This window comes from Neomonachus schauinslandi, chromosome 3, assembly GCF_002201575.2.
Source record: "Neomonachus schauinslandi chromosome 3, ASM220157v2, whole genome shotgun sequence".
Taxonomy (NCBI): Eukaryota; Metazoa; Chordata; class Mammalia; order Carnivora; family Phocidae; genus Neomonachus; species Neomonachus schauinslandi.
In genome coordinates this window covers 135295952-135313337 of record NC_058405.1, presented here as the reverse complement: position 1 = coordinate 135313337, position 17386 = coordinate 135295952, and the positions used below count along the sequence as shown (strand labels likewise).

General features: G+C 37.5%; 1 protein-coding gene across 2 annotated transcripts in view; it reads left to right on the top strand.

Moving 5' to 3' along the window:
- The window catches only part of OLA1 (Obg like ATPase 1), a 192844-nt gene that overhangs the window by 171959 nt on the left and 3499 nt on the right, over window positions 1-17386 (top strand). For both annotated transcript variants that reach the window (XM_021702985.1, XM_021702986.2), the window contains exons 8-10: window positions 13963-14103; window positions 14794-14890; window positions 16937-17059. In XM_021702985.1, the coding sequence (XP_021558660.1) occupies window positions 13963-14103; window positions 14794-14890; window positions 16937-17059 (361 nt within the window). The remainder of the gene's footprint in view (window positions 1-13962; window positions 14104-14793; window positions 14891-16936; window positions 17060-17386) is intronic.

The following is a 17386-nucleotide window of genomic DNA, read 5'->3' as shown; positions in this document are numbered from 1 at the left end:
GGCTTTAAAAAGAATGAAATCCACTGAATTGTTTTGATACCCTTGTCAGAAATTGACTAGGAGTGCCTGGGGGACTCAGTCGGTTGAGCATCTGGCTCTTGGTTTTGGCTCAGGTCTTGATCTCATGGGTCATGGGATTGAGCCCCACATCTCAGTGGGGAGTCTGCTTAAAGATTCTCTCCCTCTGCCCTTCCCCCCCCACTCTCTCTCTCAAATAAATATATCTTAAAAAAATTAATTGACTCTAACAAACTCAACATCAGAAACCCCAAATAACCCAATTTAAAAATGGGCAAAGGACTTAAATAAACATTTTTTTTTTTAAAGATTTTATTTATTTATTTGACAGAGAGAGAGAGATAGCGAGAGCAGGAACACAAGCAGGGGGAGTGGGAGAGCGAGAAGCAGGCTTCCTGCCGAGCAGGGAGTCCGATGTGGGACTCGATCCCAGGACCCTGGGATCATGACCCGAGCCGAAGGCAGACGCTTAACGACTGAGCCACCCAGGTGCCCTTGAATAAACATTTTGACATATGCTGCAACATGGATAAATACTGAGCACATTATGCTAAGTGAAACAAGCCAATCACATAAGACAAAAACTGTGTGATTTTACTTCCAAGAGGTGTCTAAAGTAGTCAAATCATAGAAACAGAAAGGAGAATGGTTGTGAGGGACTGGAGTTGGGGGAGAAAGAGAGGTGTTCAGTGGGTATAAAATATCAGTTTGCAAAATGTAAAAGGTCTGGAGATCATTACACAATAGTGTGAATATAGTTAACATTACTGAACTATACATTTAAAAAAGGTTAAGATGGTAAATTTTGTGGGTTTTTTGCCACAATTAAAATTTTTTTAATCAATTGATTATAGGTGTAGGGGCTTTTTTTCTGAACTCTCAATTCTTTTCCATTGGTCTATAGGTCTAGCCTTATGCCAATGCCACATAGTATTGATTACTTGACACACAGTTTTATAGTAAGTTCTGAAATAAGGAATGGTGAATCCTCCAATTTTGGAGGGTTGTTTTTCAATATTATTTTGGCTACTCTGTTTTGGCTTTCATTTTTCATATGAATTTTAGGATGGGCTTGTCACTTTCTACACAAAAGGCAGCTGGAATTTTAATAGAATGCATTGAATCTGTGGATCAATTTGGAGAATATTGCCATCTTTAAAAAAAAAAGATTTTATTTGAGAGAGAGCAAGCGAGCACAAGCAGGGGGGAGGGCAGAGGGCAGAGAGAGGAGCAGATGCCCTGCTCTGAGCAGGGAACCCGATGTGGGACTCGATCCCAGGACCCTGAGATCATGACCTGAGCCGGAGGCAGGTGCTTAACCGACTGAGCCACCAAGGCGCCCCAAGAATATTGCCATCTTAACAACATTCAGTCCTTCAAGTACGAATGCCTTTCCACTTACTTCAGTCTTTAACTTATGTCAATGATGCTTTGTAATTTTCTTGTACAAGTACACTTCTTTTGTTAAATATGTTCCTATCTCAGGTTAGTTTTTATCATTTACAGTAGGCCAATCTCAAAAAGACTTGACACTAAAGTTTTCATCATGTTTATGGTACTGTGTTTCTTTGGCACACTACCACTATGACATATGTGTTGCAATTCATGTTCTCTCTCTCTCCCTCCCACCCCCATGTAAGTCTCATTTCTCATACCATCTACATTCTTAAAAAATTAATTTGTGATAGTTAAGTCAAGATTTGTGGCTCTCCATATAAATGTATGTTTTGATTATAGATTGCATCAACCTGGGGTCTTCTTTGTACAAAAGTGAAAGGAAAGATAGTTTATCTCAGAGCCCAATGGCCAGAAGTAATCTCATATCTATAGGATCATAAAATAGTTGGGAAGTTTTTTTCCAGCTGAAAGAGTTTCACAGTCTCAAGCTACAAATATTGGTTTCATACCTCATGACAACTGTAATCATAGGATATTTCTATGTGTAATGTTTAAAGCTAGAATGTAGAAATGCAAAAAAAGAGAGAGAGAGAACAAGATTCAAAAACAGTGGCTATCAGACATCAGAGCAAAGTGTTGTAAGGGTTAGGTGCAAATCCCATTTGCAGAGATCACAAATCTAGGTTTTCTTGTACAGTCCTGGATTCACAGGTGGTCCAGAAACTGTATTTTGAGAAAATTGCTCTGTAGTATTAAAAATGTACCCTGCTTGGGACCACTCAGTATGAACACAAATCATAACTTAGTAGCCTTGAAGGAGTAAGAAGCATGAGATTTGGGGAACATCTTAAAGTTTGAGGTGCTTCTTTTGGTACATTCACAATAAACCTTGATGGTTTAGACTTGAATTATAGTAATTGAGGCCACAGATTTAACATGGGAATGAAAATAACCCCACTATATTGTGAATTTTGTATAGCCCTACCTGAATTAGGTATGTTTCCCCCACGTTCTATTGGTATGATTCTTCACTTTGCCATTCTAGCTAATTAACATGTATACTTCCAATGGTCAAGTCAGCTATAGTTTACTAATTTCTCAAGGTTGACTCTGGCAGAAGAGACAGGTAACTAGGGTCTGAAAGAATTGTATATACTTCTGAATGTTCATTTACCTAATCTTTAACTTTCAACTTAATTCATTCCTATTCATTGATCCACCCAGCATCTAATGAGCATCTGCTTATGCCAGGCGCTATTATAAGTGGTGCTGGGAATACTACAGTGAACAAAATATTTAAGAAGTTCCTTGTCCTAATAACTGGGCAAGTAGGTTCATCAATCCTGGGTGGAAGACCATAAACATTAAGAATATAAGTGCTATGAAAAGTCTATGTGAGGGAATAGAGAGTGACAGAAAATAGGAAGAGGTTTTTTTTTTTCTTTTGAAGATGGTGAACAGTAGAGGGCATCTGGGTGGCTCAGTTGGTTTAGCCTCTGACTCCTGATTTCCGCTCAGGTCATGATTTCAGGATTGTGGGATCAAGCCCCATGTCAGGCTCCTCTCTCAACAGAGTCTGCTTGTCCCTCACCCTCTGTTCTCCGCCGACGCGTGCGCGCTCGCACTCTCTCCATTTTTTTTAAGAAAAAAAGATGGTGAACAGTAGCATTTAAGCAGAAAGATGTTAGCACTTGTTCAGTTTCTGGCATATGCCATAAAATGGTAGTTTGCCATCTGAAAAGGATCATCTACTTACTGAACTTTAGAGTTGTTAAAAACAACAGAACTTTCTTCTGATGAAATCTGATGCGGAAATTCAACATATAAGAGATCATGATGCAGCTATGGTTGAAATACAAATTGAAGGGTCCACAGCTTCCATGTTCCTTCATCTCTTTCCACCCTTTCCTCTCTTAGCACCTCGGGGGCTCCATTAGGGAACCCAGAACATGGGGAAAACTGCTCATCAGTTTGCAGATGAGTAAATTAAATCTAAGAAACCTTAAGTAGCTGCCTGTAGTCACTTAGGCAGTTCTTAGCCTAAAGCTCTTTCCATCTTATCATCCATTCAGAAAATGTTTGAGCATCTGTGTCAGTGCTATGCTAGGAGAGTTCTGTGGATATATCTGGGAACAAAGAAAGACAAGTCCCGGGGCGCCTGGGTGGCTCAGTCGTTGAGTGTCTTCCTTCAGCTCAGGTCACGATCCCAGGGTCCTGGGATCAAGCCCCACATCAGGTTCCCTGCTCAGCAGAAAGCCTGCTTCTCCCTCTCCCACTCCCCCTGCTTGTGTTCCTGCTCTCGCTATTCTCTCTCTCTGTCAAATAAATAAATAAAATCTTTAAAAAAAAAAGTTTTTATTATAGTGGGAGGAGATAAGAAAAATAGACAATTTATAATATAGGGTAGAGTGTGGTAATAGCATCTGTCCATGTGGCAGCTCAGGGAAGGCTCTGCAGGAGCTGGTTTCTTAAATAATAAATTGGAGTTTGACCAGTTAAGAGGAACTGCACTCATATACTTAAATGAAGATAACCCCAAAATGCAGTCATTGTCAGTATCAGGGTGCTTTCAGCTATAAATAACAAAGACCACCTTATACATAATAGTAAGAGCCAAGGTATATGTCTCTAGGGTTGTTTAATTCAGTGTTCCTGGTTTTGGTTTTTTTTTTTTTAAAGATTGATTTTATTTATTTATTTATTTATTTGAGAGAGAGTGTGCCAGAGGGGAAGGGCAGAGGCAGAGGGAATGGGAAAGAATCTCAAGCAGACTCCCCTCTGAGTGCAGAGCCTGATGTGGGGCTCAAACTCACGACCTGGAGATCATGACTTGAGTCAGATGCTTAACTGACTAAGCCATCAAGGTGCCCCTCAGTGTTCCTGTTTAATTCAAGGTTGTGATCAAGAAGAAGGGTTTTTCTCATCTTTCCCCACTTCCATTCTTTCAGCCACAAAATGGCTGCTGGAGTTCCAGGGGTAATATCCAGACATAGTATCCAGTAGAGACTCCCTTCTCTTCTCTGTTTAAGAGCCAAAAGAACCATTCAGAATCTTTTTCTAAAGCCCCTAGGAAGCTTCCCCTCATGCCCCATTGACCAGAACTGGTTCACATGCCCATACTCTAACCAGTTGCCAGCTAGAGAATGGGATTATTGTGATTTACTCAGATTAATTGGGATTCATCCTGCTGTTTTCTCCTGTTTATTCATTGAAAGATTTTTTTTAAAACAGAGCCTTTTTGCTGAACATAGAAAATATTTCCATACAGTTGTTACATGCTCATCACAGAGATTAATTGCATATATTATCCTTTTTTAAGCACATTAAGAGTTTAAGAAACCCCAGAGTCACAGTGAGCCAACAGTGTTAAGATAAGTATATCCCAATTGTTCTAATTTGCTTTAAGTTTGTCTGCTTGTCATAACACCTATCGGTTCAGTTTCCTCGTAACCTTCCAATTACTGCTAGAGTCAGAAATCTTGTTAATCCCTGAAATACTGTCTGAACCTGATTTTCATTTATTTGCTGCAAAAGGAATGCACATTTCTCTACGTTTTATTTCTTTTTATACACACACATGCACACACACACAGGCACACATGTGGTTGGATGTATACAAATGCCATTTTATTGTAGTGACTGCAGAATGAATGGAGTTTTTCAGACAGTGGTTCTGTGAGGTCCTTATAGGAATAATTTGTAGCATAATACCCCACTTACTTGGGGCACCTGGGTGGCTCAGTCGTTAAGCATCTGCCTTTGGCTCAGGTCATGATCCCAGGGTCCTGGGATCGAGCCCTGCGTCGGGCTCCCTGCTCCGCGGGAAGCCTGCTTCTCCCTCTCCCACTCCCCCTGCTTGTGTTCCCTCTCTCTGTGTCTCTCTCTCTGTCAAATAAATAAACAAAATCTTTAAAAAAAAAATACCCCATTTACTTGATAATTTAAATTTCACAAAGTTCTCTCTGTAGGAGTCACTTCTTATAATTTGAATCTAGACTCCAAAGCTAACTTACTACAGATGTTTTTCCAGGTATTGAAGCTTATTAGAGTAAGAGAGGTGCAATTATGTCTTATAAAGTAAGAAACTGTTGACCATATAGTAATACTGTCTAAACTAATTATTTTTACTGTGAATCTGAAACTTCTTTGACATTGCAGGGGATTTACAGCAAACATTTTCCTTACACTTCCTGAAATTCTAGTGACTTTTTTCTCCTCTGGTTTCCAACCTAGAAGATGTAAACAGGAACTTTTTTATATTCTCACTCTCCTCATATCGGTGGGATAGGTGTTCAACACGTGCTCAGTTATCAGTCGGTCTGCAGAGTTATCTCAGACATTTTCATCCTTTCAGTTAATGTGCCATCATTTTCAAAGTCCTTTAGTTCAGTGCTTCTGCAAGTTTGACGTGCCTATGAAATGCCTGGGGATCTTGAAAATGCAGATTCTTAGGTTCTACATTTCTGATGGACAGCCGAGTGATGTGACCACACTTTGAGGAACAAAGTTATATTCTTTATCCTGTACAGTTCCATGAAATCAGACAAGAACAGGGAAATTTGAAGTCTATTACATCAAAGAGATGGGGATCTCTTTTGGAATAGGGATTAGATATTTAGACACTCATCAATTAGACTAGAGTTTACTTTTTTTTGGTATTTCTTCTTTCTCCCTCCTTCCGCCCCCCCTGCCCCCCCCTCCAGCCACTAACTTCCTTAATAGCTCCATTCTAATAACTTTAGTCAAAGAATTCTGAGGAGTTGGGGGTGCCTGGGTGGCTCAGTTGGTTAAGCGACTGCCTTCGGCTCAGGTCATGATCCTGGAGTCCCAGGATCGAGTCCTGCATCAGGCTCCCTGCTCAGCAGGGAGTCTGCTTCTCCCTCTGACCCTCCCCCCTCTCATGTGCGCTCTCTCTCTCTCTCTCATTCTCTCTCTCAAATAAATAAATAAAATCTTAAAAAAAAAAAAAGAATTCTGAAGAGTTGGGATTTTGGATTTTCTAGAGCTCATTTTTTGGCCTTGAATGAATGTTGTTTATAGGAGGATATATTTCAGTTTGTACATTGTTTTGTATTAATTTTAGTATTAATAATTCTAGTGTTATTTATTGTCATTTGTGAAAGAACTGGATTAATTAATGTTTATGTCATCCATAAGAGGATAATCTTATCTTCCATAGCCTTATTTCTTTTTCTTTTAGAACACTGTAAATTTACATTAATTTGCAGTGATAATGTTTGGAAATGGAAAAAAGGAATGTGATATTTTAAAGTCATTCTTTGGCACTCTGGGCAATTCTAATAGACATGAGAGTAAACCTGCGAAGGAAGAGACTGGAAATGACCTCAGTGTTTTTCAGTGCCTCCTGGATTTATGGTACATCCATACCATGAACAACATGAGAGGAACTAACTTAGTAAAGGCCGAGTCCTTAATAACATTGACTGAATGATGTTAAATCACTTGGTGAACTAGCCCTAGATCCTCCTTTGTGTAAGTTGCATCATTTTATGAATATTGACATACGGTTCTTGCCAGCACTTACATTCAGTCACAAGCAAGATCTTACTGCTGTATTTTTTAAAAGACCTAGATTCAAACAAAAAATTATGTAGGTTGTACATAAGAATCTAATATTATCATATGTAACAGTTTTAAAGATTTTATTTTATTTTTTTTTTTTTAAAGATTTTATTTATTTGACAGAGAGAGATACAGCAAGAGAGGGAACACAAGCAGGGGGAGTGGGAGAGGGAGAAGCAGGCTTCCCGCTGAGCAGGGAGTCCGATGCGGGGCTCGATCCCAGGACCCTGGGATCATGACCTGAGCCGAAGGCAGACGCTTAACGACTGAGCCACCCAGGCGCCCCAGTTTTAAAGATTTTAAATACAGTTTGATATTACAAACTAGAATGAACAGATTCGAGAGAGTTTTAATGTTCAGCAAAGATACTATAAGTGGTAACATAACTTGGCTTTAGTGCTGGGTTGAGCCATCCTTAAGGATTTTTAGAAAATATAATCAGAATTTAATAGCTAGGAGGTAGTTGAGTGGCTATATGGACATGAAGTGTAGAAAAAAGTTAAAGTTCTTATTAAAGTATGAAGGTTTTTTTTGAAGTTGTATTTATTTAAGTAATCACTACACCCCACATGGGGCTCCAACTCACGACCCCCAAAATCAAGAGTCGCACGCCTTCCAACGGAGCCAGCCATGTGCCCCTTAAAATACGTTAGAGAAAATTATCTCAGGGGCTTATTTTAAGTTGTAAGAATTTAGTTTTATGTAGAATATCAAATAGCACCATTGGGATTGTCCTATTTCCTACTATAAAGGTAAGGATTATTTTATGAAACCTATGTCAATTTGATTATGTGTATAAAAACAATATGTCTGTGCACCATATGTTTGAATCAAGTATAAAATCAATTTCTTCCTGTGGGTAATGTTCCAAAAAAGTTTGAAAGCTGTTGATTAGAACACAATAGAATAGATTTCAATCCAGTATGGAGAGCTTTCAGTTAAGATGATGGACTTAGCCAGTACAGGAAGCTCCATTCTTATTCCTAATATATAGAAACACCAGAGAAAATAACCAGAAAAGGATGGTCTTGAGGATGGTGTGGTATTTTTAGAACACACAGAAGGACTTAAAAGCAAGTAAGGGATTTTCTAGGTGCCAAAAACAAAGAGGAAACTCAGTGAGAGTAGAGAGTGAAATCAATAGAGTATGGCCGTCAGGGAAAAAACCCAGCTAATATATGATCTAGAGGCCTTGGCGGGCATAGGAATAAGAGTCAAGACATAGGCCCCAGACTGCAGGTGCTGGAATGAGGCTCACTGAGAAAGCCCAGAAAAAGGTATCCTTCCCATGATCAGATACTAGAGAACCTCCCATTCCCAGCCATCTGGACAAAGGAAGAACCTGTACTGTCAGGAATTCGAGACTAGGACGGCACTATGAGAAGTAGGGGGCCTTACTTTGCATTACCAATAACCTAGTGCAGAAGCACTAAGCCTTTAAATGATCCAGAGCCCACGACTCTCCATAGGTCTTTCCTTGGAAGAACAAGCACAAAACTACCCCATAGATATATCTCTAAACACAGGGGACCACAGACTCCCTTGGAGCTTGATTACTGCTGCCAAATGACCACACACCCCAGAACAGCACAGCACATACACAGGAACCAACTGTTGTGAGAGGCTGCTAGCAGATGATTAATGGTGGGAGGCAGAGTTTTACCCAAGAAACAGGAAGTAATTAGGGCATCCCAGAAAGAACTTTTAAATTAATCCGTTTAAAATATGGAAAGGGACTTAAGAATTCATGGAGGGCCTGGGTGGCTCAGTCGTTAAGCGTGTCTGCCTTCAGCTCCAGTCATGATCACAGGGTCCTGGGATCGAGCCCCACGTCGGGCTCTCTGCTCAGCAGGAAGCCTGCTTCTCCCTCTCCCACTCCCCCTGCTTGTGTTCCTTCTCTCGCTGTCTCTCTCTCTGTCAAATAAATAAAAAACAAAATCTTTCAAAATAAATAAAATAAAATATGGAAAGGGACTAAGAATTCATTAAATGAGTAAAATATTACTTAAAAAGAGCAGTCAGATTTGAAGGAGAAACAAATATAATTTTTAGAAATAAAATTAGGGGCACCTGGGTGGCCATTCAATTAAGCATCCAACTCTTGATTTTGGCTCAGGTCATGATCTCAGGGTCATGGGATGGAGCCCTGTGTTATGCTTGAGATTCTCTCCTTCTCTCTCTGCTCCTCCCCACCCCCTCAAATAAATAAATAAATCTTGGGATGGGGGAGAAATATGTGGACATGCTTTAAAAAAAAAGAAGTAAAATTAGTATCTGGGAAAAGAAATACAAACAATGTAAATGAACCTATCAAATTATGGAATCTGGAATTTCAGGACTTGCTAAGAAGGTCAGATTCTAAGAGCAAAGGTAAATTTGAGACATGATCTTTTGGAAATCTAATACTAATTTAATATTAAAGATCTCATTCTGCCAAACAATCTAACCTCACAACCTGGCAGTGTATCTCAAAGTGTCATCCTTTTCGTCTTAAAACTGATTGTCCCTGCTTTGTCCCCTTGCTTATGGAATCATTACCAGAGAGAAAAATACGACTAGTGGCAATTCCTCTTTCCGTTTGTCGCTCATAGACTTTAGGGAAATCAACTTGGCTCTGGCTCCTTATCAAGAGAAAGATGGGCCCCCTTGCAGTAATCTGTTTATATAAATTTGCAAAATGAATATTATCAAAGTCTTTACAGTTTAACTCTTTGGAAGTGTACTGTCTTTACTGTTTTGTCTCCCCTCATATAATTTGATATTCTATGACAATATCATCATCATTATCATTTTATTATTTTGGTCTCTAACAACTGGATAGTTTTCCTTAGACATTTGCTAACATTTGTATATGGAGATTATTATTGAGTCACTTTGACAGAATGTACTTGAAATTGTTTTTCTAGTAGTGGTACTGAGCTCAACTTTGATTTTCCATATTCCTCATGTGCTGGTAGCACACATTTTTAGATGACTAACTATAGTTTGGGGTATGGTTTGTAGCAATAGAATAGACATTTTTCTGCAAAAAGGTAACTGGTCCCAATGGGGTTCAAACTTGTGATCTTGGCCTCATTATCACACTTTTGTAACCATCAGACCTAATAGATATTATGATATGTATTTCAGTCTGTAATCTCAAAACTGAGTACTATTTTTTTATTACCCAAGGTTTATTTCAAATATGTAATTAAAAATCACTTTGGGACATTTCTCACTTTTGTTTGATAGTAAAAGTAACAAAAGTAAAGCAGACAGCCAAAGAACCTAACTCACTTTTCATCTTCCCTGTGTTTTCTATGACAGTGAAAGTCACAAAAGTGAAGCTTGCAGGCAAAGAGCCTAACTCACTTTACGGAGAGTGCTCCGGTACCTTTTTCTTTTAGTGAGGCTATAGCAGGTCTGATGTCAGTCACTTTAGAGACCTTTAGACCTCAGTGCTCATTTATTGCTAAAATGTACCAGCTCTGCTTCTGCATTATGAAGATCATCTGTCAACACTTTGAGATATTCTCCTTTGTTATTAAGCTTGTGATGCTCTACACTGTCAGGTTTTTTGCCAATTATAGTTAAGGTACAATGGTGTATTCACCAGATCAAAGTCTCACATTGGCGGTAGAGGAATGATTTGTAAGTCTTTATTCATCTGAATTGTACAATAGAACACCTGAGGAATGCAAATAATCCTTCTGAGGACTCTGCAGGAAAGGCTGTTAAAATGACAGGGTAGAACTATTGTTATTCTGAATTGATGTTTTAGCCAAAGTAATTATTTCTTATCTTGTTGTTTCATAACAGTTCTGGTTTTATTAGTTATGTTGACCATATTTATGAAACAAAATGTGTGTGATATTTTTATATTATCCTTTTACCTAGGCTTGTTTTATTTCATTTTCAATGAATCTATATTTGCTATAGATCTTTATATATATATATGTGTGTGTGTGTATATGTGTATATATATATATACTTGATTCTGACTTATATAATAAATGTATGTTACTAAACCATATCGTTTTGTTTGAACAGTGTAAGTCTGTGAAGTAACTTAGAATCTCATAATGTTAGGGCGCCTGGGTGGCTCAGTCGTTAAGCGTCTGCCTTCGGCTCAGGTCATGATCCCAGGGTCCTGGGATCGAGTCCCACATCGGGCTCCCTGCTCCGCGGGAAGCCTGCTTCTCCCTCTCCCACTCCCCCTGCTTGTGTTCCCGCTCTCACTGTCTCTCTCTCTGTCAAATAAATAAATAAAATCTTTAAAAAAAAAAAAAAAAAAGAATCTCATAATGTTATTATAGGCAGAATTATCAGTTTAAATTTTCCCCTTTTTGGGGTGCCTGGCTGGCTCAGTCTGTGGAGTGTGCAACTCTTGATCTCAGGGTTGTGAGTTCGAGCCCCACGTTGGGTGTAGAGATTACTTAAAAAATCAAATCTTTAAAAAAAATAGCAAAAATAAAAACAGATTTTCCCTTTTTCCTTAACCTGTCCTTTATAATTTTGAATAAGAAAATATCTGGTTTGGATTTCCTATTTTAAAGGACACATACTTTGGGCGCCTGGGTGGCTCAGTTGGTTAAGCGACTGCCTTCGGCTCAGGTCATGATCCCGGAGTCCCTGGATCGAGTCCCTGGATCGAGTCCCGCATCGGGCTCCCTGCTCGGCAGGGAGTCTGCCTCTCCCTCTGACCCTCCCCCCTCTCATGTGCTCTCTCTCTCATTCTCTCGCTCTCAAATAAATAAATAAATAAAAATAAAATAAAATAAAATAAAGGACACATACTTTATTCCAAAATAAATCTTAGGGATTGGTCCATTCTTTCAGGATGTGACCAAAGGAAAAAAAAATATATTATGAAGATCAAAAACTACTGATAACATTAAATAAGTAAATTATAGGTTAGCCTTATATAACAAACATGTACAAACTATTATGTGACTTTTTCATTCCCCTATCCCATCCTAAACCCTACTTGGTAGGCCATATTCTTTATTTTATAATAACTGATCCCCTGCCATTTTCTTTGATAGATGAGTTTTGATGAATTTGTGCTTTAGTTTTTGTTTTTTCCTTTCCCCTGTTGTGACATTTACACTGATTATTTAAAGAATTCCTGCCAGTTTTTTGCCATAATAGCTATTAAAACCTTGGTATAAATGTGGGAGCTCATAGAATTATATAAGACTATTGTATGCATTAATATTTTTAACATAAGTTTCTGTGAAATCTATATTCACTTACATACTAAACCCTATTCCAGAATCATAGGCATAGGGGTGGCGCCTGGGTGGCTCAGTCAGTTAAGTGTCTGCCTTCGGCTTAGGTCATAATCCGCGGGTCCTGGGATGGAACCCTGCATCGGGGCTCCCTCTCCATCTGCCCCTACCCACCCCCTGCCTTGTTCTTTCTCTTTCTCAAATAAATAAATAAAGTCTTAAAAAAAAAAAAAGAATTATAGGCATATAATCTATAATTATCTGAGAATGAAAATTAGCAATAGTAACTACTGTTATTATTAACAGTAATAATCATAATAGTAATGCTGTTTCCTGTATGCCAGGCTTTTCCAGGTTCATTACAATATAATGTGTACTACAATTATCTCCAGTTTTATGGGTGAGGAAACTGAGATTTAGAAGGGTTTGATAACCTGCCCAGAAATAAAGAGCTAGCAAAGTAGTAGTAGAATCAGAACCTGGTTAATGTATTCACTACACTTATTTCATTTATGTTCTAACTACTGCTTTGCCAAAATAACCCATGATCTGGAAGGGAAAAAAAAAAAAACAGTCAATAACATCTTTTCTGGTATCAACCTGGTGTCTATTCCCTAACTGATTGGGCTTTCCAAACCCTTTGTGATTAAAGGAATTTATTTCCTCTGCAGTTCTCTTATTTGTGCTCCTGCAAAAGTAAGAACAGTGTAGATACAGTCAACTAGGTTTGTAAATGTGCATTTCTGGATGTGTTTGTTTTGATAACAAAAATCTCCCTCAAATTCTTAATCTCAGGAAACAAACGGAGGGTTGCTGGAGTGGTGGGGGGTGGGAGGGATGGGGTGGCTGGGTGACAGACATTGGGGAGGGTGTGTGCTATGGTGAGCGCTGTGAATTGTGTAAGACTGTTGAATCACAGACCTGTACCTCTGAAACAAATAGTACAGTATATGTTAAAAAAAAGAAGAAGATAGGGGGAATGAAGGGGGGGAAATCGGAGGGGGAGACGAACCATGAGACTATGGACTCTGAGAAACAAACTGGGGGTTCTGGAGGGGAGGGGATGGGGGGATGGGTTGGCCTGGTGATGGGTATTAAAGAGGGCACGTTCTGCGTGGAGCACTGGGTGTTATACGCAAACAATGAATCATGGAACACTACATCAAAAACTAATACTAATGATGTAATGTATGGTGATTAACATAACATAATAATAAAAAAAAAATCTCCCTCAAAGCCAGGTACAACTGTAAGCTCTTGTTAGTCCAGGAGGGAACTGACCTAGGCATATAAATATCTGGGTGGAACAAATGATTTATTTGGCAAAAACTCTTCAAAATTAGCTGGCACTTCTTAGGTGTGGTTCCTATACAAACAGAACTTAATGTTTTTGCTTCTTAAAAATTTACTTTGTAAAGTAAGGAAAACAATAAATCATAAAATTGAGGTTTTCAAGGACACAGGTGTTAATGCTGAATAAATGTAGTGTAACTTTAAAAAGTTTTATAATATTTGTATAATGGTTCGTATAGATAATGTGCTAAAGTAAAACTAGATTACAGTAAAATCTTATGGCATATACCTGAAGCAATTGCTGCCTGTTAATGCCTTGACCTTGGAAAGCTATACACAAAAAGATGGCATCATAAAACCGTGCAATTCTTATGAATATGTATGTGCTACTTGATAATAATGAATGTGGTACAGTCATGCATGCACTACAAGATAATGTTGTGCCCTTTTTTGTCTACAGGTTGATAAAAATTAAAGAGTGGGTGGACAAGTATGACCCAGGTGCCTTGGTCATTCCTTTTAGTGGGGCCTTGGAACTCAAGTTGCAAGAATTGAGTGCTGAGGAGAGACAGAAGTATCTGGAAGCGAACATGACACAAAGGTTAATTAGCATTCATTTTCCCTACACTTTATTATCAACTATTTCCTTGCAGTAATTTAATTGCTTGCGCTGATAGAATAATAAATGACAGAGTAATTACCATTATAAAGAGGGAATCTTCTCCTTTCTTTACCATGAGACAGAGTGAAAAGATTTATTTTAAATTAAGTTTTTAACTGTCATCTGTCATCTCTGTACAGTGTTTTAATTATAACATAGGTATTAGTTATGTATATTTTTGAGAGGGAATGATCGCCAAAACTCTTTCGTCATGTTCAGTGGGGGAGGGGAAAGGGTGAATCAGTTGCCTTAATTTTTTCTGAGTAACACTAATATATTGTTTAAACATTGGATTTCAATCAAATAATTTCGCTTTTATGACCTATGTCCTGGAAATAATTAATATTGGAGGAAAATAGTCATAGAATGGCTAGATCAAATTTTTCTTTTTTTTATAGTAAACAATTCAAAATGATATATTCAGACTAATACAATTAAAACCAATTTTAGAAGGGATTTATTTTAGAAACAGTTATATGCTTTCAGGCCTCTTCAAGTGTATTATGGAAGATGAATGGTCATTTACTAATATCTTTAACATTTCTGCTTGAACTGAATAATTTTAGCTCTATACTGATCTCTGGCACAATCAACTTATATGTTGAGTGAATTTGTTTCATTTTATTTCAGCGCTTTGCCAAAGATCATTAAGGCTGGGTTTGCAGCACTCCAACTAGAATACTTTTTCACTGCAGGCCCAGATGAAGTACGTGCATGGACCATCAGGGTAAGATTCATACTTATTCATCAGCTATATCCAGTTCCACACTATTGAATTCAGATTGATATCACTGACTTTGAAGTTTGTCATGGTGGCGGTTAGCTAGTCATTACAGATGAGGTTTTTGTCCAGGATAACTTTAATTATTTGTGAGCTGCTGAACAGTGAAAGTGGAGCGGCATTGATTGAGGCAGGTAACAATTGATTCTGCCTATTACATAGTCTGAATTTCTTCATCCTGTAGAATCTGTCTACCCTCCTCCTGTGGTCAGAGATAAGACGCACCAGTATTGTGCTTGCTTAATCTGTGTGACTGGGTTTGTCTGCAGTGAAATTGATGTTGCTTTTCATTTTGTATTCGCTAAGTTTGTTTGGGTTGCGGGTGGTTCTTTCCTCCTTTGCTTTGCTCGGATTACATTTTCAGCAATAAAAGCAATATGACATCATTATGCTCTTCATAGATACACAGTTGGGCTCAAAGAGCTAAACTCAATGTGTAATAATTCATGCTTTTTTATTTGAATTCATAGAAGTGGTGTTTATTTTTGCGGCATTATATATTCAATCTTTCTTCTTTAAAAATGTGATATGTACTTTAAATATTGATGTATACTGATTACGATGAGAAAGAATGACTAATTTATTCCCAGAGGACAATAGAAACTGTGAATTGTAATGGCTTGCTTTTAAATGTAAATATATTGTAATATGGTAGTTACTACTGAAAAATATTTTTAAATATATGTAGTCCCAAATAGCGTTACGGAATATAAAAACAATGTCAGAACTTTCAGAAATATTCAGTGTCTTATGGATTCTTTTATTATGCCTTTTTTAGTATATGCTCCGTGATAAATTTTAGTGCTGTTTTGATTTCTGTTTTCACTATCATAATTTATCGTTACATTTATTTTGATTTAATATGGATAGAATCACGGAGGCAGTTCAACATAACGTTAAATGTGTTGTGTGAATAAGAGATTCACTTTTATTCCTTCTCCCCTTTGTAAAAAAATGTTTGATTGACTTCTAACCAAGGTCCTTTTATATAGACTTAGAAAATAATGTCAAAGCAAATCCAAGTTGGTAAACAAATTGCCACGGTTTATTTTCACTATATATTTTAGAGCCTTAAAACTTCCAAACTTAAGTATATGCAGCAGGGAAGATAACATGTTCTGGGCTTGAAAGTGTGAAAGCTGGTTTATCTTAAGACTGATTGTTAAGTATCCATGATTTAATGTGCTGAGATATTTAGTCAGGTAAGCATCAGTGAGTAGCCGTATTAGCCCAATACATCTTTTATTGTAAAAACTGTGCTTTATAGTGTCAGACCCCTTATCACTTTCACATGCTTTATTAAGCAGCCTTTAGGTCACCATTATTTCTCAAATTTCTCTCCATGGTTGTGTGTGTCCGGAATGTATGTCCTTGTACTTTAACCTATGGAGCAATTATAAGACATTTTTCTTCCCATATCAACTTGAATTTTCCTTCCTGATGGTTAGAGGCAGCATGTATTATGTTACATGTTTGAAAATTTTATTACTAAAATTTTATGAGAATTTCTAAATTATTTGCTGAACATAGATTATATGATTTGTTGGAAATGTCTTTAAAATGTCCCTTTATATATTGATTTTTATATGTTCTTTAGGGGAGCTGAAATTTTAAGGCTTTTTATCTTTTTAAAACCTTTGATAATTCAGCTTGAAAGTTACTTGAAAATTCTTATTTTTTTCCACTGTGAAGAATAGAAAATCGAAATGAAACCGACACCAAAACTAGACCACTGCATCTAAATCAATACAACTGGATGACTGTTAGGAAAAACAAAGCTATGCTTTAATGTCTACTGATCTGTCTGTGCTAAAATCTGCTGCACAGACAGTGCCCAGTGTTAAAAATGTACTAATTGTATACCTGACATCTTAACCGTACTATTAAACTAAGTTTAAGTTGAACCCCACTGCAGATCAGAGAAAAGAAACTCTACGCTTACAGTCAATCATCTTAAATGCAATTAGTTTTCTCTGGTCTTTCTTCTCAAAGAAAGGGACGAAGGCTCCTCAAGCTGCAGGAAAGATCCACACAGATTTTGAAAAAGGATTCATTATGGCTGAAGTAATGAAATACGAAGATTTTAAAGAGGAAGGTTCTGAAAATGCGGTCAAGGTAAGGAATTATTTTCTGGTTTTGTATTTATAATTTTTACTAATATGAAAATACACTCATGAGTAAAATGAATGATAACTGTCTTTTAAAATGTGTGTCAGGGTTCAGTGTTACTGTCAGCTGATTGCAGAGCTGTAGGTGTTTACATGCTTTTAGATAATTTTTAAAATGTGTGAATTGTCAGTATATTTGTGTTGTATATTAATATATTTCTAAAACTGAAAATAAAAATAATTTTAGGTAATTATAAATAATTTCAAAGAGTTTGTTCACTAAACGCCAATGAAAAATTATACTTAGTACCTTTTGAATATCCGAAATAGAAGT